The 27,119-nt window shown below is 44.3% G+C and overlaps 1 protein-coding gene across 3 annotated transcripts; it reads right to left on the bottom strand.

Moving 5' to 3' along the window:
- Positions 1-5,296: 5,296 nt before the first annotated feature.
- On the bottom strand, positions 5,297-26,567 carry ZNF774 (zinc finger protein 774). Of its 3 annotated transcripts, none has more exons than XR_010726500.1 (5): positions 26,310-26,567; positions 23,559-23,672; positions 17,723-17,829; positions 12,263-16,017; positions 5,297-5,365 (listed from the first exon to the last, which is right to left on the bottom strand). XR_010726500.1 is itself a non-coding variant. In XM_066238190.1 (5 exons), exons 3-5 carry the CDS (start codon positions 23,654-23,656, stop codon positions 14,780-14,782), a joined length of 1,443 nt encoding a protein of 480 aa, XP_066094287.1. In that variant the 5' UTR covers positions 23,657-23,672; positions 25,743-25,837; positions 26,310-26,567; the 3' UTR covers positions 10,730-14,779. The 3 variants fall into 3 exon arrangements, 2 of the variants coding, with proteins under 2 accessions (XP_066094287.1, XP_066094286.1); XM_066238190.1 differs by lacking the exon at positions 5,297-5,365 and adding an exon at positions 25,743-25,837 and having other exon boundaries at positions 10,730-16,017; XM_066238189.1 differs by lacking the exon at positions 5,297-5,365 and having other exon boundaries at positions 10,730-16,017.
- Positions 26,568-27,119: the final 552 nt, after the last annotated feature.

The following is a 27,119-nucleotide window of genomic DNA, read 5'->3' as shown; positions in this document are numbered from 1 at the left end:
TGACTCCATATATTCAGTAAGTCCTTTGAGCAGGTGAAGCCCATAATAAAGTGAGTATTCTATTTGATCTATGAAATCCCTGATCTCATTTCTCCCATCCAAGTACTAACCAGGCCCGACCCTGCTTAGCTTCCGAGATCAGACGAGATCGGGTGCGTTCAGGGTGGTATGGCCGTAGACCCTGATCTCATTTCTCTGTCTTCCTTGGTTAAACTCTGCTAGAGGCGGAACAAAGGGGACAACATACAGCAAATTATGAAATACCATCCAGATGCAGTTTTCATCTTTAGTGAACTTAAAGTGTTACGTATTACTGTTTAACTATCCTTTACTTCTTCATTTGAAGAGAACCTATTTGATCTTGTACTTCAAGTATTCAGATATTCTGGATCTTTTGTGTCTCAGCAGAGTTCCTGCCAGGTATTTTGACTTTATTTTATTTTATTCAATATTTATTCATTTTTAGAGAGGAGAGAGAGAGGGAGAGAGAGAGACAGAGAGAAAGAAGGGGGAGGAGCTGGATGCATCAACTCCCATATGTGCCTTGACCAGGCAAGCCCAGGGTTTTGAACCAGCAACCTCAGCATTTCCAGGTCAACACTTTATCCACTGCGTCACTACAGGTCAGGCCCAGGTATTTTGACTTTAGACACTTCTTCAGCCTCATGTTTTCTAAGAAAGGAGCAAAAGTCTTTTGCTGTATATAATTTCAGCCATTTACCAAATACTATGTTCCAGAATGTGCTAAATGCTTTCTATAGCTTGTCTCATTTAATCCTCACAATAACCCTAAAGAAGATAGAATTAGCCTCACCAGGCGGTGGCGCAGTGGATAGAGTGTCGGACTGGGATGCTGAAGACCCGGGTTCGAGACCCTGAGGTTGCCAACTTGAGTCCGGGCTCATCTGGTTTGAGGAAAAGCCTACCAGCTTGAACCCAAGGTCGCAAGGGGTTACTAGGTCTGCTGAAGGCCCGCGGTCAAGGCACATATGAGAAAGCAATCAATGAACAACTAAGGTGTTGCAACGCGCAATGAAAAACTAATAATTGATGCTTCTCATCTCTCTCCGTTCCTGTCTGTCCTCTATCACTCTCTCTGACTCACTCTCTGTCTCTGTAAAAAATAAATAAATAAATAAAAATTAAAAAAAAAAGAAGAAGATAGAATTAGCCTTATCTTATAAACAAGGAAATAGGCACAAGAGGTTTGGTATTTTGTTCAAGTCATAAGATTCAGTATTAGGAATCAGACCTAAGTCTTTCTAAAATCTCTGCTGTATCACTATTCAATATCCTATCTCAGTTTATAGATAGCCTATTACTGAGAAGGTTTTCATTCACTTCCTGCCTAATGCCAAATTGCCTCTAAAAACCCTTCAACAAATATTTACAAACACTCATGTACTGGTCTAAAGACAACTGACAAACAGAGACCTGGAAGTTGTGGGAGGAAGCCAGGAAGTCAGCCTAGAACGGAGTTGGGGCATTGGTTTCCGGGCTGGGGTTAGAATAGGCCACAAGATGCTACTGAATATTCAAATCTAAAGACAAAGGACCAATATAAGGACCCATCAAAAGACAGAGTTAAGAACCATGAGCCAGATCAAAGTATGTAGAAATGAGAGGCAGATGGGAAAACTAACACCAGATTCCTTCACAAGACTGGGTCCTGAGACAAGCCTGCACGGGCAGGGTTCCCTCGTGGTATGCATTTAAAAGTCTGCAGAATGACAATTGGTTACTAGTAACAATAGCTAACCTGTATTTAATATACAAATGACAGATTCAGAGCAAAAGCCATGCTTAGTAATAAAAGCAACCTTCTGGCTTCAGGAGCCCTAGAATGTCTATTAAAGAATCTGATGGGCAGCTAAAGCCGGTGGGATCAACCTGCCATCCTAGCTGCAGGGAGAAAAGCCAAATCTTTGCACACTGGGACTTCATTGTGGACAAAGAATCTAGTATCTGGGGCAAAAGGCAGGGTCATACCAGGAGAAGAAACAGGAAAGGAAAGCTGATGCCAGAGCCCATGTAAGGGTCTTAAATTCTACATTAAGGAGATTCAACTTTCTTCTGTAAACAATAGGAAACTATTTAAGTTCTCAAAAGCGGGGGGGGGGGGGGGGGGGGGTATAATTTGTCTCAACAAAGATTTATGAAATGTTTTCTCTGCACTAGGTACTAACAAGGATATAAAATTGAGTTAAACATAGTCCCTACCCTTTAGACAAGCATAAATGACTTTATAAGATAAAACAAAAAGTCAGTGTAATTCAAGATATAGAAAGGGTTACAAACAAAATTCCATTTTAACGAGATCAGACAAGATCAGGTGCATTCTGGGTGGTATGGCCATAGACCAAAATTTCATTTCCTTTTTTTCTTTTAGCGAGAGAGAGATAGAGAGAGGGAGGGAGAGAGATGAGAGCATCAATTCTTTGTTGCATCATCTTAGTTGCTCATTGATTGCTTTCTTCATATGTGCCAGCAGAGCGAGTGACCCCTTGCTCAAGCCAGTGACCTTGAGCTTTAAGTCAGCAACCTTTGGTCTCAAGCCAGCAACCATGGGGTCATGTCTATGACCCCACACTCAAGCCAGCGACTCTGCACTCAAGCTGGTGAGCCTGAGCTCAAGCAGTGACCTTGGAGTTTCAAATGTGGGTCTTCAGCATCCCAGGCTGGTGCTCTATCCACTTCGTCACTGCCTGGTCAGGCCAATATTTCATTTCTTAAGCTGTGTGGTAGATGCACAGTTATTTTTGGCACTGCCTTTTATATGTTCTGTATATCTTACATAGTGATTTTTTTTAAAGTAGAGTGGATGCCTATTCAGGAGGAAAAAATGAGGCAGGAAGTCATTCTAGTGAAAAGAAATTGTACTGGAGAGGTCCGTCTGTGTCCAGGGAACCAATGTCATCACTCTGTGTGCAAAGTAAAGAGTATTTTATGTCATAAGAGCAGCAACTTGTGTTTATATAACACCCTGTACTTTATTAATCACTTTCACATACACCAGCTCTTTTAATTATCAACTTGAAAGACAAGTATGCTCATTTCTTTTTTTTTTTTTTTTGTACTTTTCTGAAGCTGGAAACGGGGAGAGACAGTCAGACAGACTCCCGCATGCGCCCGACCAGGATCCACCCGGCACGCCCACCAGGGGGCGATGCTCTGCCCCTCCGGGGCGTTGCTCTGTTGCGACCAGAGCCACTCTAGCGCCTGGGGCAGAGGCCAAGGAGCCATCCCCAGCGCCCAGGCCATCTTTGCTCCAATGGAGCCTTGGCTGCGGGAGGGGAAGAGAGAGACAGAGAGGAAGGAGAGGGGGAGGGGTGGAGAAGCAGATGGGCGCTTCTCCTGTGTGCCCTGTCCGGGAATCGAACCCGGGACTTCTGCACGCCAGGCTGACGCTGTACCACTAAGCCAACCGGCCAGGGCTTGCTCATTTCTTTTTAATAGATGAGGAGACAGGCTTAGAACGGTTAGGTGATATATTTATATTTTTGTTGGAGAAAATGGTTAAAAAGATATACAATAAATGGTGGTGTTTATCTCTAAAAGGTGGGCTTATAGGTGGTTTCACTTGTTTGCTTAATTGTATTTTCTTTGTGTGTGACAGAGATAGAGAGAGGGACAGACAGACAGGAAGGGAAAGAGATGAGAAGCATCAATTCTTTGTTGAGGCATCTTAGTTCACTGGTTGCTTTCTCATATGTGCCTTGACCGGGGAGCTACAGCAGAGCGAGTGACTCCTTGCTCAAGCCAGCGACCTAGGGTCCAAGCTAGTGAGCCTTGCTCAAACCAGATTAGCCTGCGCTCAAGCTGGAGATCTCAGGGTTTCAAACCTGGGCCCCCGTGGCCCAGTCTGACGCTCCGTCCACTGCTCCTGGTCAGGCTGTATTTTCTGATATATTTATTTAAATTTTTCTTGATTGATTTTAGAGAGCGAGAGAAAGGGAGAAAGAGAAACACTGATTTGTTGTTCCACTTATTCATGTATTCATTGGTTGATTCTTGTATGTGCCCTGAACAGGGATCAAACCTGAAACCTTGGTGTATCAGGATGACATTCCAACCAACTTAGCTACCTGGCCAGGGCTTGATATTTCTAAAATGAACATGTATTACTTATGAACTAAAAAAGTAATAATGCAGTGAGGGAAATGGAAGGGAGAAGAAAATAGAGTTACTTCCTCAAAGCCAAATAATAAAGTTTTTGGATTTTGATCCTATACTCTAACTGCACAAATGACAAACAGAAGGAAAACAAGAAAGAAGCTAACATATGAAAAAGTGGCCTGACCAGGTGGTGGCGCAGTGGATAGAGCGTCCGACTGGGATGCGGAGGACCCAGGTTCGAGACCCCGAGGTTGCCAGCTTGAGCACGGGCTCATCTGGCTTGAGCAAAAGCTCACCAGCTTGGACCCAAGGTCACTGGCTCGAGCAAGGGGTTACTCCATCTGCTGAAGGCTTGCGGTCAAGGCACATATGAGAAGGCAATCAGTGAACAACTAAGGTGTCGCAATGAAAAACTAATGATTGATGCTTCTCATCTCTCCGTTCCTGTCTGTCTGTCCCTGTCTATCCCTCTCTCTGACTCTCTCTCTGTCTCTGTAAAGAAAAAAAAAAAAAAAAAGCTCTAGCAAAAAAATAAAGCAAAAATGTTCAACTTCACTGTTAACAAAAGAAATGCAAATGAATACAAAATCTAAAAATGCCATCTCTTAAATTAGCAAAACTTTTTCATGGATGGGGATGTGGGTGAAACTAGTGGTTATTTAATGCTGATAGCACTGTAAATAGGTACACTTTGCTCAGAAAATGATTTAGTAGCAAGTAACAAGATTTGTAAAAATGTTCACACCTTGTAGAAGTAACCTAAACTGTGGAAACATTGTTTTCTGGGAGGAAATAAAAAAGGTGTTCACAAGAGCATTATTGATATAGCTGGGCATCCTGCGTTCAGACAGGAGGTCCAAGTTTGGCTAATTATAGAACAGTGGGCTGGCCCTGGCCAGTTGGCTCAGTGGTAGAGTGCCAGCCTGGCATGTGATGTCCCAGGTTTGATTCTTGGTCAAGGCACACAAAAGCGACTTTCTGCTTCTCTACCTCTCCCCTTTTCACTTCTCTCTCTCTCTCTCTCTTCCCTTCCTGCAGCCATAGCTCAATTGAAGCAAGTTGGCCCCAGGCGCTGAAGATGGCTCCATGGCCTCTGCCTCAGGCTCTAAGAAGAGCTCGGTTGCTGAGCAACAAAGCAGCATCCCAGATGGGCAGAGCATTGCCCCCCTAGTGGACTTACCAGTGAATCCTGGTTGGGGAGCATGTGGAAATCTGTCTCTGCCTCCCCTCTTCTCACTGAATAAAAAAACTAAAATAAAATAAATAAGCGTGGGCCTATAATTTTCCAGACATTCATTTGTACTACATGAAGGGAAGGTTTGTTTGTTTGTTTTTCTTCCGACCACTAGCATTTTAATGCGTTTCCTTCGAGTCTTTTCAATACATTAAAGAAAAAAACTTCATGTTCTTTCTCTCCTTTTTTTTTCTTTTTAATTAATTTTAATGGGGTGACATTGATAAATCAAGGTACATATGTTCAGAGAAAACATCTCTAGGTGTTTTTTTTTCTAGGTTATTTCGACATTTGATTATGCTGCATTCCCATCACCCAAAGTCCAATTGTGGAAGGTTTGTTTTTTAGCTTAAAGAAAATTGAGAAAATGTGATTCAGAAAGAATGGGAGGGATAGGCTGGGTGTCTGTTCAGGCTCAGACACTTCGATTGTCCTTTTTTTGTTTTCTTTGTATAACTCAACTTTATGAGATTTCAGAGGAAAAGGTGAATCTCTGGAAGAGTGTTCTTTTTTCCTTTTTTCTTGTAAAATATCTTGTAAAGAAAAAGTATATAAATAATGCAAATTAATTTTAAAGAATAATTTTTTAAAAAACCAGCTGTATACTTAGCACCTAGGTTAAGAAATAGAAACTTAGCATTCTCCTTCCTCATTTCAGTTAACCTCTCTCCTGACTTTGATAAATCCACTGTTTTTATTATTGATAGTTTGTGAATAGGTTTTTACTGTTAAGCAATATAGTGTTTGGTTTTGCCTGTTTTTATCTTTTTTTTTTTTAGTTGATTTTAGCAAGAGAGGAAGGGATAATCTGGACATGTTTTCTTTAAATATATGTACCCTGATTTATTGATGTCACCCCATTAAAATTAATAAAAATTTATTTATAAAAACAAAAAGAGAGGAAGGGAGGGAGAGAGACAGGAACATTGGTCTGTTTCTGTACGTGCCCTGACCAGGGGATTGAACCTGCAACCTCTGCACTTCAGGATGTTGCTCCACCCAACTGAGCTATCCAGCCAGGGCTGGCTGTTCTTATCTTTATTGTATTTCGATCCTTACTATAAGTGTTTTCCTGTCTTATTTTTTGCACTTGGTATTAATTTTTTTTTTTTTAATTTTTGAGAGAGGCAGGGAGAGAGAGTCAGGGACAGAAACATAGAGCTGTTCCTGTATGTGCCTTGATCAGGGATTGAATTGGCAATCTTTGCGCTTTGGGATGATGCTCCAACCAACTGAGCTATCCAGCCAGGACTTTTTTTTTTTTTTAATTTATTGATTGCTTTTTTAGAGAAGAGAGAGGAAGAGAGAGAGGGGAGGGAGAATGGAAGCATTCATTTGTTGTTCCACTTAGTTGTGTATTTGTTGGTTGCTTCCCATGTGTGCCCTCACCGGGGATCAAACCCTCAACCTTGTCCTTTTGGGATGATGCTGTAAATGAGGGGTAGTCAACCTTTTTATACCTACCGCCCACTTTTGTATCTCTGTTAGTAGTAAAAATTTCTAACTGCCCACTGGTTCCACAGTAATGGTGATTTATAAAGTAGGGAAGTAAAAATTTATAAAGCAGAGTTACAGCAAGTTAAAGCATATAATAATAATTACTTACCAAGTACTTTATGTCAGATTTTCGCTAAGTTTGGCAAAATAAATCTTTATAAAACAACTTACTATATTTAAATCTATCTTTTTATTTATACTTGGGTTGCTCTGCTACCGCTCACCATGAAAACTGGAATGCCCACTAGTGGGCGGTAGGGACCAGGTTGACTACTACTGCTGTAAACTGACTGAGCTAATGGGTCAGAGCCTTCAGTCTTAAATTTTTGAGGCTTATTTGTGTTGGTATAACTGAAGTTTGTTAATTTCCCTGGCATATATTATTCCACTATGTGAATTTACCAACTTGTCCAGAGGTGGAGTCACTAAATCTGCATTTTGGACAAGCACCCCAGGTAAAATTAATGCAGATGGCCTGACCAGGAGGTGGTGCAGTGGATAGAGAATTGGACTGGGATGTGGAGGACCCAGGGTCAAGACCCTGAGGTCGCCAGCTTGAGCGCGGGCTCATCTGGCTTGAGCAAAAAGCTTACCAGCTTGGACCCAAGGTCGCTGTCTAGAGCAATGGGATACTTGGTCTGCTGAAGGCCCACGGTCAAGGCACATATAAGAAAGCAATCAGTGAACAACTAAGGTGTCGCAATGAAAAACTGATGATTGATGCTTCTCATCTCTCTCAGTTCCTGTCTGTCTGTCCCTGTCTATCCCTCTCTCTGATGCTCTCTCTGCCCTATATATATAAAAAAAATTAATGCAGATGGCCCTTGGCTCACATTTTGAGAAATATTCATAGAAGACAATGTCCAAGTTGTAACCTCTCTGTCTCTGAACTCTACCTCGGCCTTCTAATTTCAGTTAAGCTGCTTGTCTTCAATTAAACTATTTTATCTTTGAAAATATTTTCCATCTTTCTACACCTAGATAATCCCTAGTCTTCAAAACTCTTTTGAGACAAACATTATCATTATTATCATTGTCATTGACATTTATGAAGCAGATACAATATACAAAGTGTTATAGGCATGACCTCATTACATCTCATTAATCCTCATGAAGAAGTATTAATCCAACCCCATGAAGAAGGTACTGAGATTATACTCATTTTAAAAATAAGGAAATAAAGCTCAAAGAGGGTAAGTAACTTGCCCAAAGTCTAAACGGTCTTTTTTCCCCCACTTATGCATTCATTGGTAGATTTTTGTATATACCCTGACTCGGGATCAAGTCTGCAACCTTGGCATATTGGGATGATACTCTAACCAACTGAGCTACCTGGCCAGGGCTCCAACAGGTCTTAAGTGTGGACTTGTTTTACTGTCATATTTGTCTTTGTACCTCCAGGGTCTGATGTAGAACTTGGTGTGTAGTAGGCACTTAGAAAATATTTGTTGTCTGACCAGGTGGTGGCGCAGTGGATAGCGCATCGGACTGGGATGCCGAGGACCCAGGTTCGAGACCCCGAGGTCACCAGCTTGAGTGTGGGTTCATCTGGTTTGAGCAAAGCTTGGACCCAAGGCTTGAGCAAGGGGTTACTCGGTTTGCTGAAGGCCCACGGTGAAGGCACATATGAGAAAGCAATCAATGAATAACTAAAGTGTCGCAATGCACAATGAAAAACTAATGATTGATGCTTCTCATCTCTCTGTTCCAGTCTGTCTGTCCCTGTCTATCCCTCTCTGACTCTCTCTCTGTCTCTGTAAAAAAAAAAAATAATTGTTGAACTAAAAAAAAAAGACAAGATGGAAAACCATCCCCTTAGCTCAGATGATGGCAGTGGGTATGGAAAGAGGAGTAACATCAGCCTTGGCATGCCAGGCTGCTACAGAGCTGAGGTTTGGGGAGCGGAGGGGGCGAGGAATGAGAAAGAGACATGGCATTTTCAAATTTTTTACTTTGGGCACATCTTTTTCTTTTTTTTAACTGGTGACTTTACAATTTAAAAAAGAAAAGAGAAAGAGAGGGTGTAGAGGCAGAGGCCTATGTGACTTGGCACCATAAGAACACGGGAAACAATGGAGGAAGAGAAATCAGAGCTGACCAGGAGGTTTCTGGTGAGGGTATGTAAGAGAACATTGGAGTCGATGGTAAATAAGAAAGTCAGGAAAGGTGCTCTAGAAGGAGATGCTATAATTTGGAGATTCTGAATTTTGGGGAGAGGGAGAGTGCTCCTTTTCCAAGTGAAAGGTGGGGAGAGAGCAACAGACTCCCATATATGCCCCAACTGGCATCCAGCCAGCAACCTCCATCTGGGGCCATGCTTGCAACCAAGCCATTTTTAGTGCCTGAGGCACAGGCTCAACAGAGCCATCCTCAGAGCCCAGGGCCAAAATGTTGGAACTGATTGAGCTATGGCTGCAGGAGGAGAGGAGAGAGAGATAGAGAAGAAGGAGGGGAAAGAGAAAGGGTGGAGAAGCAGATGGTTACTTCTCCTGTGTGCCCTGACTGGGAATCAAACCTGGGATATCCACATGCCAGGCTGAAACTTTACCACTGAGCCAACCGGCCAGAGCCAGAGATTCTGGATTTGTCAAGCAGCAGGTCTTCCCTGGGGAGGGTCCATGAAGCAGCTGGATTGGTAGGTATGAGATTCAGGGGAGAGGTTGAGCTAGAACTATGTTTTAAGAGATGATGGTTGAAGTCATAAGATTAGTATGCAGGGGAAAAAAAGAAGAGTGTCAAGGGTCAGAATGATGAGGGGGAGGGAGGTGAGGTGTGGCGCATCTAACGGGAAGAAGAGGAACAGGGAAGATACTTGACAAGGAGTAGCCAGAAATAAGGAGAAACATCTTATATCCATCAAGAGAAAAGAGAATTTCAAGAAGCATGTGTAAGTAAGACTAAAAAGTAAACAGCACCCTGGCCTGAGAGCTTGGTTGGTTAGAGCATCATCCAGATTCACAAAGGTTGCCAGTCGGGACACATACAGGAACAGATCAATGTTTCTGTCTCTCTCTCTCTTTCTCTCTCTCTCTCCCTTCCTCTTTCTCTAAAATCAATCAATAATAAGTAACTAGCTATTGAACAGGAAGACTAACAAGAGACCTTTAATGACCACTGTCCTCTAGCACCCATACCTAATCATGTACCATTTAAAACCTTTTTGTTTTTTTTTTTAATATTTCCATTGATTTGAGAAAGAGAAAAGACCTTTAGATGGGAAATTAGGAGACCCTTGAGAGCCAAGATCTAGAGGCACACTAGTAAAAGAGCCTAGATATGACAGCCCTGAGAATAACTACATATTAGTGGAAGTTTGACAAAAAGGGGAAGGGAAGAGGCCTGACCTGGTGGTGGTGCAGCAGATAGAGCGCTGGTCTGAGACACTGAAGACCCAGGTTTGAAACTCCAAGGTCGTTGGCTTGAGCTCAGGCTCATCCAGTTTAAGTGTGGGGTCACCAGCTTGAGTGTTGATATCACAGACATGACCTCATGGTCGCTGGGTTGAGCCCAAGGTCGCTGGCTTGAGCAAGGGGTCACTGTCTCAGCTGGAGCCCCTCAGGCAAGACACATATGAGAAAGCAATCACTGAACAACTAAGGAGCTGCAATGAAGAATTGATGCTTCTCATCTCTCTCCCTTCCTGTCTGTCTGTCCCTATCTGACTCTCTGTCTCTGTCAAAAAAAAAAAAAAAAAAAAGACTTAATATATGTTACAACCTGGTGGCCTGTGTCTGTTAAGTACTGTTAGGAAGTCGGGATAGGAGGGGATGGAGCCTGGAGTCTTGGGTTGGAGGTAATGTGCTAATTCTGTTGGCAGGTACTAGGTGGTAAAGGTTTCTCCTCTCCTCTAAGAACCTGGGGAAGGGCTGAGGAGTGGAAGAGGGAGAGGTGTCAAGCTCTAGACCACCAGCTTTTACCTCTCTGAGAGTGAAGGTGCACATGTGTTAGAGCCTGCTTGCTATGTTGGACAGTGCTGGAGTCTGTGAGAGCTCCCTTTAAAAAAAAAAAAGACCAGTTCTTTCTCTTTTATTTTCTTTATTGCTTTTTTTTTGTGTGTGGCAGAGACAGAGTCAGAGAGAGGGACAGACACACAGGAAGGTAGACAGATGAGAAACACCAATTCTTCGTTGTAGTTCCTTAGTTGTTCATTGATTGATTTCTCATATGTGCCTTGACTGGGGGGCTACAGCAGACAGAGTGACCCCTTGCTCGAGCCAGCGACATTGGGTCCAAGCTGGTGAACCTTGCTCAAACCAGATGAGCCCGCGTTCAAGCTGGCAACTTTGGGGTCTCGAACCTGGGTCTTCCACATCCCAGTCCGACGCTCTATCCACTGCACCACCACCTGGTCAGGCGAGCTCCCTTTTTTTTTTTTTAAGAGACAAGATAAACATCGATCTGTTGCTCAACTTATGTCTTGGTCTATTTTTCAGAGATCAGACAAGATCAGGCGCATTCAGGGTAGTATGGCTGTTTGGTCTATTCTTGTATGTGTCCTGACCTAGGATTGAACCCATAACCTTGGCACATCAGCATGACACCTTAAGCAACTGGTCTACTTGGCCAGGGTGAGAGACCCACATTTTAAAGTGGTAAGGATAAAGGGATCTTTTTCTCAATTAACAGACTGAAGTTTAGAGTGATCAACTGGCCTGGCCAAAGATAGCTGCCTCGTGAGTAACTGCACCGAGACTAGAAGCTCTTTCTTCTGCCCCCCGTTCTGCGCCACTGCCACATTCTCCCTCCTAAATCTAGGCTCACTCACAGACAATGAGCACACATCACATTTTTAGCTGGGTTTAGGGTTATGCCTGCTGGTGCTAATAATGTAGCTTTTGTGACCCTCAATGTCCTCTGACTTCCTCTTGCAGGACACTCTTCCAGGACATGTTACATTAATCCAGTACAAAATTCTCAGAATTTCTCCTCTAAGGGATATCGTACTCAATTCTGCATGGGCTCATTCCACATCTTACTCCTGGCCAAAACACTTCCAGCCCCAGAGAGAAAGCACCCCTGGAGTTTCTGATTCAGTAGGTCTGGGTTAAGGACTTAGAATTCGCATTTCTAACATGTTCCCAGCTGCTAATGATACTGGTCTGGGCTCACATGTTGTGGACCACTGCAATGGATTAAACCAGATTTTTTTCCCCCTGGTCAATTATCTAATTTCTCTGTCAAAGAAAGAGCTTGGGTTTACCAACAAGTTCTGTCTCCGCGGAGCTAAAGCCCTTAAATGGCATTCCATATAAAGGAAGGGAACAAACTAGTGTTCCGAGGCTGATGTAATCACTCAGTGTGTATTAACACAGGCAGGCTTGAAAGGAAAAGACCATCAGGCAGCCTCTTTTCTCTCTAGATTGTTAAACATGCAATATCCTCCTTCACCCCTTCCACCCCTGCATCTGTCCTTACCTGGCACTCCTACTCCTTGAGGATCAAGGACCCCAGCCCAGGATCCTGTAAAGTTCCTAAGTACTCAGGCTACAAGCCTCCATCATTTCCCAATTCAGAGTGGTTTGATGGGTATAACGTGAGTCCTCCAGTCCTGTAGTGTCTCAGAGACAAATCCCACTGCTGGCCTGTTCCTCGTTGCTGCCAAGGACACCTGCAGTCAGAGTCTGGCTCTTCTGTAACCACGTGACCCATAACAAGTCATTTGGCATTTTCAGGCCTTAGGTTTTCAATGGGTAAAAATAAGAAGTCCCTCATTATGAGAGAAAATGAGACATCCAGAGTTCCTTGGAGAAAAGATGTTAGCGATAATACTGTCACATTAAACTTTAGAGAGGTTACACTTTATAGTTTAACAACAAGTTGCTCACGTGCGTGCGTGCATACATGCGCTTGTGCATGCACGTGTGTGTGTGCGCGCGCACGTGTGTGTTAGACCCTCACAACAACCTTGTGAGGTAGTAAGGTGGGGCCTGAGAGAAGGTGGAAGTCCGGCCAGTTAAGTGTCAGGGCCAGGGCTCCAAGAGCTCGCCTTCTCAGTGAAGTCAGTGTTTTCTTTGTAACACATGCCCTCCCTCAATGCATTTTTAATTAAACATAGGAATGTACCAGTGCATAAACTGAATGACCCAAAAAGGATCAGAGTTGCATTAACTTAAAACTAAAAGGCAAATGACCCAGCAAATAAGAAAGCAGGAGCTGTTTCCTGCAGCTGAATGCCAGGAAGGATCCTGTAATATATATTATTTCGCTTCTGTAAAGTGACAGTCCTCTTCCAGGTCCCTCTGGCTTGCTCGTCACTGGAGATTTCCTATGCCTCAGATCGCAGCAAACCCCCAATGGGAGCTCTTCAGACAATGCTGTACAAAAAGCTTCTGAAATTCTTTCAGCCTCTTAGTCACAAGACCGCAAACATCCTCTATGGTAATTCTGCCTTGTCACGGCAATGAGACATTTGGTGACTAATGCCTGCATAGCACTGGGGTGGGAGTGTTGTTTCATTAAAACTGTGTGCTCACACCCGAGACCTTCTAGTGCCAACCTAATTTCTTGCAAGTTCTTGGCTTGCAGGGCTGCGCTAATAAACCCCTTACTGAGTGATAAGGCTGAGAATAAGCAACCAGCTTTGTATGGAGTGTCTTTTAAGGAACAGGTACTATACTGAGGGCTTCATGTAAGATCTCAAATATAGATCATTATAGTGATAAGGTGACCATTTTGTTACTGAGCACCTACTTTGTGCCCGTCATTGTACCAGGTGGTTTACAGGAGATCTCCAGGTCACATTTAGCATATTTCCTATGTATAAGATGCATTTTTTTTCGAAAAATTTGGGGTCTGAAAACTGGGTGCGTCTTATACGGTGGTTGTAGTTTTTTCACTTGCTTTTCCCACTTTTCGGCGCTTGTTTTTGCACTCATTGTTGAAGACAGTGATTCATCATCAGACACAGAGGAGGACAAACTAATGGATGGGAGTTTTGACAGTGATGAGGAGTTGTATGAATTTTATGATGAATAAAACTTGAGTTCAATAACTTTATATAATACATATTTTTTCAAATTTTGAGCCCCAAAATTAAGGTGCGTCTTATACATGGGAGCATCTTATACATGCGGAAATACGGTATCTTATATATTTCTCTTCCAGTAACCAGGCACCAACTACTAAACTCATATTTCTCAGCCCTGGCCGTTGACTCAGTGGGAGAGCATCAGCCTGGCGTGTGGAAGGTCCAAGTTCAATTCCCAGCCAGGGCCACAGAAGAAATGACTATCTGCTTCTCCACCCTTCCCCTCTCATTTCTCTCTACATCTCTCTTTCCCTCCCACAGCCAAGGCTCCATTGGAGCAAAGTTGGCCTGGGTGCTGAGGATAGCTCCATGGTTTTTGCCTTAGGCACTAGAATGGCTCCGGCTGCAACAGAGCAACACCCCAGATGGGCAGAGCATCGCCCCCTAGTGGGCATGCTGGTTGGGCGCATGCGGGAGTCTGTCTCTCTACCTCCCCACTTCTCACTTCAGAAAAATACAAACACACACACACACACACACAAAACCCTCACATTTCTCTAAGAGTCAATCAAAAACAGTGAAGGAATGTCTTTTGTATTGCAAACGTTATTTGGATCCTATAGATGTATCCTCACCATTAAAACATGGGGAAAAAGGAAGAGAAGGAACAGATCAGGGACCAATTTGAACCACTGATGCCCAGGTTCAGGTTCTCTCTATTTGGGATACTTGAAGACTATACCACCCTGGCCAGACAGCTCGGTTGGTCAGAGCATCGTCCCAAAGCTCAGAGGTTGCCAGTTCAACCCCAAGTCAGGGAGCATACAGGAACAGATCAATGTTCCTGTTTCTCTACTGCTCTCTCCTTTCCTCTCTCTAAAATAAATATTTTTTAAAAATTAAGAAAGAAAAAGACTGTAGCAATGGAAATTTAGAAGGGAACCGTAGCACCACTGGATTATTTCCTAAATCAAATGAGTGTTTTGATGGCATAAAAGATGTGCTTTCTGACGGAAGCTCTTGTCGCATTTACTACAGTGAAAAGGTTTTTCTCCTGTGTGTGTTCTTTGGTGTGTCATGAAATGGGAACGCTGGTTGAAGGTTTTGCCACACTCAGGACATCGATAGGGTCTGTCTCCTAAGTGGATTCGCTGATGGGTCATGAAGTGGGAACTCTGATTGAAGCTCTTCCCACACTGGCCACAATGATAGGGTCTTTCTCCTGTGTGGATCCGCTGGTGTTTAATGAGGGCAGAGCTGTCAGCAAACCCTTTTCCACAGTTGTCACACTTAAAAGGCCTCTCCCCTGTGTGTGTTCTCTCGTGCGTGACCAGATGTGAGCTCTGACTGAAACTTTTGTGACAGTAAGGACAAGCGAAGGGCCTTTCTCCTGAGTGAGTACTCATGTGAGCTACAAAATGAGAACTATCTCGAAAGCCCTTCCCACACTTCGGGCATTTAAAGGGCCGTTCTCCTGTGTGAGTTCGTTGGTGCTTAATCAAATCTGAGCTTTGGCTAAAACTTTCCCCACAGTCATTACACCTGTAAGGCTTCACTCCTGTGTGGATCCTCTGGTGGGTGATGAAATTTGAGCTTCGACTAAAGCTTTTATGACATTCGAGGCACGTGTAGGGCTTCTCTCCTGTGTGGGTCCTTTGGTGCATTATGAGGTGTGGCTTCCGCCCAAAAGTCTTCCCACACTCTGGGCATTCGTAGGGCCTCTCACCTGTGTGGGTTCTCTGATGTTTGATGAGGGTGGAGCTGTCGCTGAATTTTTTCTCACATCCATTGCACTGGTAAGGTTTCTCTCCTGTGTGTGTTCTGCAATGGGTGACGAGGTCTGAACTCTGTTTGAAGCCTTTCCCACACTTGATGCATTTGAAAGGCCTCTCGCCCGTATGGGTTCTTAGGTGTCTTATGAGATAGGAGCTCTGGTTAAAGCTTTTTCCACATTCTGCACACACAGACTTCTTTCCTACATATCCATCAAGGAGCTTGTTTAACTCTTCACTCTCTGAAAAGGGCTCCTGATGGCCCTCTCCTGGAAGGGTTCCATGTTCTTCTAATTCCAGGGCCCTCTCCCAGCTTCCTCCCCAGCTAGGAGTATAAGAAATGTCTTTACTGGCCCTTTCTGGGGATGGGCCACATTGTTCGGCTGTTTCAGAAACCTCCTGATGGAGTTTTTCCACCTGATTCTCAAAGTCTGAAAGATTAACAGAAGTGACAGAGAATAAAGTTATCGGGATCGAACATCAGAAAGCTGCAAGAAAGATTAAAATTAGTGTCTTTGCAACAGACTATAACTAATTTGACTACTTTGGTTTTCACTTTATAAAATTTTATTGAAGTTCATTGAACTTACAGAAAACATAAATTCCTAAACCCTTTCTATTTTAAGATGACCAGGTGAATTTTGAGGTGACCTTTAAATCCTTCAAGAGTAAGATACATATTGTCAAAATTGGGCAGCTCCTTTCAAAGTCAAAACAAAAGTGAAATGCTTACTTAAAAAGAGACTTTATTTGGTGACTGCCCAAGGACTCAGATTTAAACTTCTAATAGGAAGAACAAAGGTTCTAGGGCAGCCTGACCAGTGGTGGCACAGTGGATAGAGCATGAAATCCTGAGGTCACCAGCTTGAGCACAGGCTCATCTGGTTGAGCATAGGCTCAAGTGTGAGATCAACATTATCCCATGGTTGCTGGCTTATAGCCCAAGGTCACTGGCTTGAAGCCCAAGGTTGTATCAAGGTATGAATGAGAAGCAATCAATGAACAAAACTAAAGTGACACAGCCTGACCAGGCGGTGGTGCAGTGGATAGATCGTTGGACTGGGATGCGGAGGACCCAGGTTCGAGACCCTGAGGTCGCCAGCTTGAGCGCGGGCTCATCTGGCTTGAGTAAAAAGCTCACCAGCTTGGACCCAAGGTCGCTGGCTCCAGCAAGGGGTTACTTGGTCTGCTGAAGGCCCATGGTCGAGGCACATATGAGAAAGCAATCAATGAACAACTAAAGTGTCACAACGAAAGACTGATGATTGATGCTTCTCATCTCTCTCTGTTCCTGTCTGTCTGTCCCTATCTATCCCTCTCTCTGACTCTCTCTGTCCCTGTAAAAAAAAAAAAAAAAAAAAAAAAAACTAAAGTGACACAACTTACAAGCTGATGTTTCTGACCTCTTTCCTCCCTCACTTTCTCCCTTCCTGTGTCTGTCTTTGTCTCTCTCACTTGGAAAAAAAAAAAAAAAGCCTGACCTGTGGTGGCACAGTGGATAAAGCAGCAACCTGGAATGCTGAGGTCACCGGTTTGAAACCCTGGCCCTGGCCGGTTGGCTCAGCGGTAGAGCGTCGGCCTAGCGTGCGGAGGACCCGGGTTCGATTCCCGGCCAGGGCACACAGGAGAAGCGCTCATTTGCTTCTCCACCCCTCCGCCGCGCTTTCCTCTCTGTCTCTCCCTTCCCCTCCCGCAGCCAAGGCTCCATTGGAGCAAAGATGGCCCGGGCGCTGGGGATGGCTCTGTGGCCTCTGCCTCAGGCGCTAGAGTGGCTCTGGTCGCAACATGGCGACGCCCAGGATGGGCAGAGCATCGCCCCCTGGTGGGCAGAGCATCGCCCCTGGTGGGCGTGCCGGGTGGATCCCGGTCGGGCGCATGTGGGAGTCTGTCTGACTGTCTCTCCCTGTTTCCAGCTTCAGAAAAATGAAAAAAAAAAAAAAAAGAAACCCTGGGTTTGCCCAGTCAAGGCACATACGAAAAGCAACTATGAAGCAACTAGGCATTGATGCTTCCTACTCCTCCCCCTTTCTCTCTCTCTCTCTCCTCTCTCTAAAATCAACAAATAAAATCTTAAAAGAAAAAAAGTCTAGGGCAGCATTCCAAATTCTTTCCTACCCAGTAGCATTCACATCTCACCTGCGTGACTGTCCCTTAGGATCTTCCTTGCCTCAAAATTTTGGAGTGGTAGAACCCATGGCTCTTCTTTCTGTTCCAGCTGGGAGATAACACTTGGTCTAGAAAGCCTATACAGGAAGATGAACATAGGGTGTTAATCTGAGCCAATCACACAAGGCCTGGCCAAAATCTAAGCCCTCCTCCTTCCCTCGGTAGAACAGAACACCCAGAGAAACTCTAACGTGTGTTTGGTCTCATTAAAAGGGCAGCCATGCCTGACCTGTGGTGGCGCAGTGGATAAAGCGTCAACCTGGAAATGCTGAGGTCACCAGTTCGAAACCCTGGGCTTGCCTGGTCAAGGCACATATGGGAGTTGATGCTTCCAGCTCCTCCCCACCTTCTCTCTCTGTCTCTCTCTCCTCTCTCTCTCCCTCTCTGTCTCTCTCCCTTTCTTTATCCTCTCTAAAATGAATAAATAAAATAAAAAAATAAAAAATAAAAGGGCAGGCATGATAAAGTGATAAAAAAGGGAGATCTCCTCAAGAGGCTGAGAAAAAGCCCTTTGCCTCCCATTAAAAAAATAATCAGACTTGGTTCATTGAAATGTTAGAGTAAATACAATAACTCATCTCTAAAGATGCAAGACTAAACCATGTGGAGAGATAATTTTATCAGAAACAAAGCATCCATGACTTCACTCTTAGAAAGAATCAAGGAAGTTAATATTGGGCTTTAATATTTTCCCAAAAAAGCAGAAATGGACACATCCATGAGAAAAAGACAAACAGCTCTCACTGGGTAGTAGCTCAGTTGGTTAGTTAGAGCATCATCCCAATATGCCACAGTCATAAATTCAATCCCCAGACAGGGCACATACAAGAATCAGCCAATGAATGCATAAATAAGTGAAACAACAAATTGATGTTTCTCTCTCTTTCTCCTTTCCTCCCCCCCTCTCAAATCTGTGTGTGTGTATGTGTGTGTATGTGTGTGTGTGTGTGTGTGTGTGTGTGTGTATATATATATATATATATATTTTTTTTTTTTTTAGGTGAGAAGAAAGGAGACACTGAGGCAGACTTCCACATGTGCCCCGACCAGGTTCCACCTGGCAACCCCATCTGGGGCCAATGATTGAGTACCAAGCAAAAAAAAAAAAATTATTAAAACTAACAAATAAAAAACAAACACTTGTAAGAAAAAAACTAACACAAAACATGAATAGGCAATTCACAAGAGAAAATAAAGAAAAGTAGACTATAAATTATATGGAAAAACTTTAACCTTACTATTAACCAGATAAATTAAAATTAGCCTGGCCTATGGTGGCTCAGTTGATAGAGTGTCAACCTGGAACACTGAGGTTGCCAGTTCAAAACCCTGGCCTTGCCCACTCAAAGCACATATAACAATCAATCAATCAATGGACAACTATAGTGAAACAACTGAGTTGATACTTCTCACTCCAACCCCCTCTCTCTCCTCTTTAAAACCAATAAATAAAATCTTTTTTTAAAGAAAGAAATTAAAGCCTGACCAGGCAGTGGTGCAGTGGATAGAGCATAGAACTGGGATGCAGAGGACCCAGGTTCAAAACCCCGACGTCACCATCTTTTTTTTTTTTTTTTAAAGACTTTATTCAATTTTCAGAGAGGAGAGGGAAAGAGGGAGAGAGAGAGAGAGAGAGAAGGGGGAAGAGCAGGAAGCATCAACTCCCATATGTGCCTTGATCAGGCAAGCCTGGGGTTTTGAACCGGCGACCTTCAGTGTTCCAAATCTATGCTTTATCCCACTGCGCCACCACAGGTCAGGCCCGACGTCACCATCTTAAGCATGGGCTCACCAGCTTGAGCGCAGGGTCACTGGTTTGAGTGTGGGATCATGGACGTGACCCTATGGTCGCTGGCTTGAGCCCCAAGGTCGCTGGCTTGAGCAATGGGTCACTTGCTCTGCTGTAGCCCCCTGGTCCAGGCGCATATGAGAAAGCAATCAATGAGCAACTAAGGAGCCATAACAAAGAATTGATGCTTCTTATCTTTCCTTCTTCCTGTCTGTCTGTCCCTATCTGTCCCTCTGTCACAAAAAAAAAGAAAAAAATTAAAATTAAAACAATGATACATTTAGGCAATATAGTATAGAGGTGAAAAGTGCAAACTCAAAAGTCATATTGCCTGAATTTGAATCCTAACCCTGCCTCTTACAAGCTGTGTAACTTCAAGAAAGTTAAACTATCTGTTTCTATGTCTTTATCTATAAAATAGGAATAATGATAAGACTTACCTCATGGAGTTATAAAGAGTAAGTGGTAAGTCCTCAAATGTTAGCTATTACTATTAATTAGACCTGACTATTAAATTATTGTAGGAATATGCTGTGAAGACTTGCAGAGAGTTAGGGTAAACAATCAGAGAAAACGAGGAGCCCTAGGGTGAAACCTCTGAGTAGGCGCGAGTCCAGGGCCTCTCTGACCCTGTGCTGGAAACAGCAAAACAGCAGGATAAGATTCAGTAACAGAAAATGTTTAGGCCAGGGGACCCCAAACTTTTTACACAGGGGGCCAGTTCACTGTCTCTCAGACCATTGGAGGACCGGACTATAAAAAAAACTATGAACAAATCCCTATGCACACTGCACATATCTTATTTTAAAGTAAAAAAACAAAACGGGAACAAATACAATATTTAAAATAAAGAAAAAGTAAATTTAAATCAATAAACTGACCAGTATTTCAATGGGAACTATGGGCCTGCTTTTGGCTAATGAGATGGTCAATGTGCTCCTCTCACTGACCACCAATGAAAGAGGTGCCCCTTCCGGAAGTGCGGCGGGGGCCGGATAAATGGCCTCAGGGGGCCGCATGTGGCCCACGGGGTCGTAGTTTGGGGACCCCTGGTTTAGGCTCTCAGAACAGAGATTAGGAGTCAGCATGTTACTTGCACTTTACTTCATCCCCTGAAAACTTCTGAAAACTTCTGCTGTCTGCTTCCCTGAGTTATTCGTACTAGCTAATATAAATATCTGAGTAAGGCTGGGGAGAGGCTTCAGTCCTTTGGTCTACTGACCAGGGCTATTGCCTCGCCTCGGCCCCTTGGAGCATGTCATCTGGTCTCTGAGTAGTTTATTGTTGCCATGACAAATTATAAATAAATTGATTTAATGTTTCTAGAAAGCATTTGGGAAAATATCAAATATCTTAGAAATGTACCTATAGTTTGACTCAGCAATTCTAATTCTTGTAATTCTAAGAAAATGGGAAAAAAAAAGTTGTGCAAAAAACATATTAGCTAAAAAAAAGCCAAACATATTAGCTAATTATTAACTAATTATACTTCAAGAAACAAAACTTTAAAAAAAGACAATTAGCAGCCCTGGCTGAGTGGATCAGTGGATAGAATGTCACCTTCCGCACACCAAGGTCATGAGTTCCAACCACAGCCAGGGCACATACAAGAAGCAATCGATGGGTGCACAAGTATATGAAAAACGTAAGTGGAACAATGAGTTGATGCTTCTTTCTCTCTCTCTCTTTCTCTCTTTCAATTAATAGAAAAAAAAAAAAGACAACTAGCTAAGAGCTGTTCATCACAATACTGGTGAAATTTGGAAATGACCTAAATGTCCCACAACTGCCATTTTATAAGTAAAAAATGGTCAAATTTATAATTCAAAGTAATGCAAATTACCCATACAACAAAATACTAAAGTGGTAATTTTTTTTTATCTTTTTTTTTTTTTTTTTTTTTTTTGTATTTTTCTGAAGCTGGAAATGGGGAGACAGTCAGACTCCCGCGTCCGACCGGGATCCACCCAGCACACCCACCAGGGGCGATGCTCTGCCCACCAGGGGGCGATGCTCTGCCCCTCCGGGGCGTCGCTCTGCTGTGACCAGAGCCACTCCAGCACCTGGGGCAGAGGCCAAGGAGCCATCCCCAGCGCCCAGGCCATCTTTGCTCCAATGGAGCCTTGGCTGCGGGAGGGGAAGAGAGAGACAGAGAGGAAGGGGGGGTGGAGAAGCAAATGGGCGCTTCCCCTATGTGCCCTGGCTGGGAATCGAACCCGGGTCCCCCGCATGCCAGGCCGACGCTCTACTGCTGAGCCAACCGGCCAGGGCCCTAAAGTGGTAATTTTAAGTGGTATATAGAAAGATATTTATTGTTAGCAAAATATATTCATACTACAATGTATAACTAGAATGAATGTCCACATGGCCTCAATTTTTTCTTTTGTTTTTGCATCATTTTCTAAATCTATATATGCTTGTTTTTAAATTATATCCATATAGGAGGGCCCTCAGGTTATGACACAGTTCCATTCCTATGACAGTGACATAACCTGAGTTTTGGTGTAAGTCAAAACATGCCCTAGCTTAACACAAACGAAACAACTGCACTTTTAACAGTCCAAAAGGGCACAGGTAAGAGTACTGGGGGGCACCAACTCCCTCACTCATACCTGCGTTACTGCGTATTCTTCCACCGCATGCAGCCAAACTAGATTGCTCATGTAGTCCCTAAGTACAATGCTAATGGCATAAGCCACTCATGTCTCAATTTTTTTAGTTTTTATGGGAGTGAGCATTGTAAACTCAAAATGTCATATGTCGAGATTGTCATAAAATGAGGACCCCCTGTATATGCTTACATACTATGCTTTTTTTTTTTTTTTTCCTGTATTTTTCTGAAGCTGGAAACGGAGAGACAGTCAGACAGACTCCCGCATGCGCCCGACCCGGATCCACCCGGCACGCCCACCAGGGGGCGATGCTCTGCCCATCCGGGGCCTTGCTCTGTTGCGACCAGAGCCATTCTAGCGCCTGGGGCAGAGGCCAAGGAGCCATCCCCAGCGCCCGGGCCATCTTTGCTCCAGTGGAGCCTCCGCTGTGGGAGGGGAAGAGAGAGACAGAGAGGAAGGAGAGGGGGAGGGGTGGAGAAGCAGATGGGCACTTCTCCTGTGTGCCCTGGCCGGAAATCGAACCCGGGACTTCTGCACGCCAGGCCAACGCTCTACCACTGAGCCAACCGGCCAGGGCCCATACTATACTTTTAATTATATATATGAAAGCACAGTAACTCTTCAGTGGTAGGATGGATGACTTGTGCTTTCATTTTGCTTGTCTTTGTCTTCAGTGAGAATATACTACTGGTGTATGCATACTCCTACTTTTTTTTTTTTTTCCAGTGAGAGGGAAGAGGGTAGGGACAAGAAACAGATTGGGAGGGAGAGAGATGAGAAGCATCAATTCTCCATTGTGGTATAATAGTTATTCATTGATTGTTTTCTCATAAGTGCCTTGACTGGGGGCTCCAGCAGAGTGAGTGATCCCTTGCTCAAGCCAACGACCTTGGACCCAAGCCAGCAATCTTGGGATTCAAGCCAGAGACCTTTGGGCTCAAGCCAATGACCATGAGGTCATGTATATGATCCCACGCTCAAGCCAGATGAGACCATGCTCAAGTCAGTGACCTCAAAGTTTGGAACCTGGGTCTTCAGCATCCCAGGCCAGCGCTCTATCCACTGTGCCACTGCCTGGTCAATTTCCCCCCACTTTTTTTATACTCCTCATTTTCCACAAAGACCTGAATTGGTCCTTTGAGTCTCAGTGTCCTGAGCTGGAAAAGGGGGACGATAATAAATACATACATCAAAGGGTTATGGTGAGATATTAACAAGGCAATAAATATCAAAGACATCTGCAAACCATAGGTACCATAAAAATGGAAATCCTTTTTCTGCCAGGAAGACAATAGTTATCCTCACAGGGATCTGGATCTCAAGAGACAAGCATCCCTAGAGACCACTTAGACCTGAGCCCACTTAAAATACATGCCTTAAATCTAAAGGAGAATAGCATCCTTACCCTTTGAGAGCCCATTCTTCTAACTCTGCTAGGTGGTATCCCTGAAGAGGATTCTCCAAACAGTGCCTACTCTTCCCAGAAGTCCCCAGCCACATCATTAAGGGTCATCAAGTCCTAGAGCAAGAGACCTCAGTATGCATCAATAGCTCTCTGGATATTCTCACCATGGTCTGAAAACCAAAAGACTAAGGACACCAGCATATTCAAACAAAGCCCCCCCCCCCCCCAATATCTCAGGTCTGTCACAGAGAATCTGCTTTTCTTATTCTGTTTTTACAGAATCCTTCCTTTGGCCAACCTTCCCATCATTAGAGGCTTGGGCCTCCAAAACGTATGCACAGAACCCTGTTTTGAACACACTAACTTTTGGAGGAACAAATTGTCCATGATAGACAAGATAAACAAAGGAGAGAGTGTCCAGGTATCAACTCAATTTCTGGAAAGCTTATAATCTAACTACATTTTCCTCAGCAAGCTAGTAATTGTGGACCTCCCCCCTCCCCCCATTGATATGAGAGAGAGAGAAAAAAGCATCAGCTCATTGCTCCACTTAGTTGTGCACTCATATGTGACCTGACCAGGGATCCAACTTGCGACTTCAATGCACCTGGACAATGATCTATCCACTGGACCAACCAGCTAGGGCCAATTATGAACTTAATTATACTCATATTAGTTATGAGGACAGCTGACTTTTCCTGGCTTCCAGATTTGTTGTCAACCTCAAGGGCCAGACCAAGCAGAACTCCAAAGGGAACTGCCTTGAGTACCATTTTATTTCAAGGTTTAATGGAATCAGAAATGAGGCTTTAAAAGGAAAAAAAGAAAAGAAAAGAAAAAGGCCTTGGCCTGGTAGGTTGGTTGGTTAGAGTGTGGTCTCGATACATCAAGGTTACAGGTTTAATCCCTGGTCAGGGCACATACAAGACTCAACCAGTGAATGCATAAATAAGTGGAACAACAAATCAATGTTTCTCTCTCTCTCTCTCTCTCTCTCTCTCTCTCTCTCTCTCTCTCAAATCAACCAATCCAAAAAAAAGCCCAGAAAACGAATAAGCTGTAAAATTAAGTGAACTTCAGTGGGGTTAAGTACATGATTATCTAACCAATATACTGTACACTTAAAACTAATACAAAATACAAAAGATAGGAAGGAAGGAAGGAAGGAAGGAAGGAAGGAAGGAAGGAAGGAAGGAAGGAAGGAAGGAAGGAGGAAGGAAGGAATTCAATGGGGATAAGCACAAAACAAACCCTTGGGGGCTGAAAACAATTATTAATACATCAATAAAATTGACAGCACTATTAAGAAAAAATTATTTTGGGGGAGATGACCAGATTACTGGTTAGATCAGTAATTTATTCATTAAGTAATGTATTGTAAGACAGTAGGAATCACAAAGAATCACAAAGAAACATAGGTAGATCTCCCACTTTAAAGGGTTTCCAACAGTACCTGACCTGTGGTGGCACAGTTGATAGAGTGTGGACCTGGAATGCTGAGGCCGCTGGTTCAAAACTCTGGGCTTGCCTAGTCAAGTCACATATGGGAGTTGATGCTTCCTATTCTTCCCTCTCTCCCTCCTTTCTCTCTCCTCTCTCCAAAAAAGATCAATAAATAAAATCTTTAAGTTTATTTATTTATTTATTTTTCTTTACAGGGACAGAAAGAGAGAGTCAGAGAGAGGGATAGATAGGGACAGACAGACAGGAACAGAGAGAGATGAGAAGCATCAATCATCAGTTTTTCGTTGCGGCTCCTTAGTTCATTGATTGCTTTCTCATATGTGCCTTGACTGTGGGCCTTCAGCAGAACGAGTAACCCCTTGCTCGAGCCAGCGACCTTGGGTCCAAGCTGGTGAGCATTTTTTATTTTGCTCAAGCCAGATGAGCCCACGCCCAAGCTGGCAACCTCGGGGTCTCCAACCTGTGTCCTCGGCATCCTCGTCCAATGCTCTATCCACTGCGCCACCGCCTGGTCAGGCTATAAATAAAATCTTTAAAGAGTTTCCAACAGAAAGAAACACAAGTCAGCCACTGAACCTGCTACAAAGAATTCTGTGTTTCAGTGCAGGACGGACCAGATGGGGGAGAGGAAGTTTTCCTCTTTCACATCTTTGTCTCACTAGTCAAAGCACTTAGAACTTCTAGAATACAGACACAAACACTTTTCACGGAAACATTTACCTATTTACAGTCATTGCTATCGGTCCATCATAAAGTACTGAGTTTTTAAGGACCTAAAAACCGTAGAAATACATTTCATCTCTCTGGCTTAAAACCTTCACGAACAAAAATAATGTCATTAGTTAGTGAAAACTGTACTGAATTTTGAGCATAAATTTTATTTCTACATCCATTACATAACACAACAGCAGGGTCCCCCTGCAGGAGGCAGCGGGAGTGAGGGGAAGGAGTCCCCAGCAAGGCTACAGAAACCCTGTCTCCCACGCTGTCTCCTGCCCCCTCCCCCGTACAGGTGACCTCAAAGTCCCTACAGCGCTAGGTGCTGTCCCTAAGTGCCACTGTGAGAAGCCCCGGTTTGTCACGAGATTTATTAATAGGAACATGACCGCCAGAGTAGGGCCACCACCCATTCTCTCCCCGCCCCCCCGCCACGCTGCAGGCCCTAATCGGGTGTGCGGCGGTCAGAGGATCACAAAGCTATACTAAGGCCCGGGGACCACCACCGAGGAGCAAGAAAAGTGATACGAGGTTTGCTATTCTGACATCAGCAAAGAAAACAACATCTACCTCTCCCCACTGCTCAGCCGACCCGTGGGCTTTGAGAGGCGAGCGCGGGGACCGGCAGACACGGCGTCGGGGCGCCAGGCGAGCCCCTTCCACGCTCCTCAGCAGGCTGCGGCCGCTGTCTCCTTCCCCGGACCCATTCACCGCCCCAGGGCACAGCCGGGGATGGAGCAGGTAGGAGAGAGAGTCCTCCACCGTGGATCCCAGACTGTACGCCACACCGAGTCTATCCCAGCGGGATTCGTGACAAGACTGTGGAGACACAGGTGGGACTCAAGGCTCGACAGCCAGCGCCGGAAAACACCGCCCTTATCCTCTTACCATTGGCTTCTCAGTTTCCGTCACGAGAAATATCCCCCATCCATAGGCTGATAGAACTTCCAATCACCGCGGCGCCTTCTGGGAAATGTAGTCCCCTGCAAGCCCTCAAAGAGCTCGTAGTCCCAGGACGCCCAGTTCCGAGGGGTGACAAGTGCTGACTAAACTCAATTCCCCAGCTACCTGATTGCAGAAATTGCCTCTCCCAAGCTGAGAGGGAGATCAAAGACTGTACTCTCAGAGAATATATGCAGATGCAAACCTCGTGGCCTCACGAAACAACCGCGGAGCAGCCGGGTACCAAAGGCAGTGTTGCCCGCGGTCTGGAACCCAGACCCTTCCAGAGCGCGGAGCAGCTGTCGGCTCAGACCATGCTGCACATTCTCCTCTAGCGGTTCCGCCGCCCCACTTGGGGCTGCCGGAGCCTGACTGATGTCTGCCGCCGCTGGGTTCCAGGCCAACTCAGACTGTGCATAAGAAACCCAAAGCAGAAGC

Source organism: Saccopteryx bilineata, chromosome 7 (assembly GCF_036850765.1).
Source record: "Saccopteryx bilineata isolate mSacBil1 chromosome 7, mSacBil1_pri_phased_curated, whole genome shotgun sequence".
In the NCBI taxonomy this organism is placed as follows: Eukaryota; Metazoa; Chordata; class Mammalia; order Chiroptera; family Emballonuridae; genus Saccopteryx; species Saccopteryx bilineata.
Note: the sequence above shows the minus strand (reverse complement) of the source record. Positions and strands in the feature narration are given on the sequence as shown.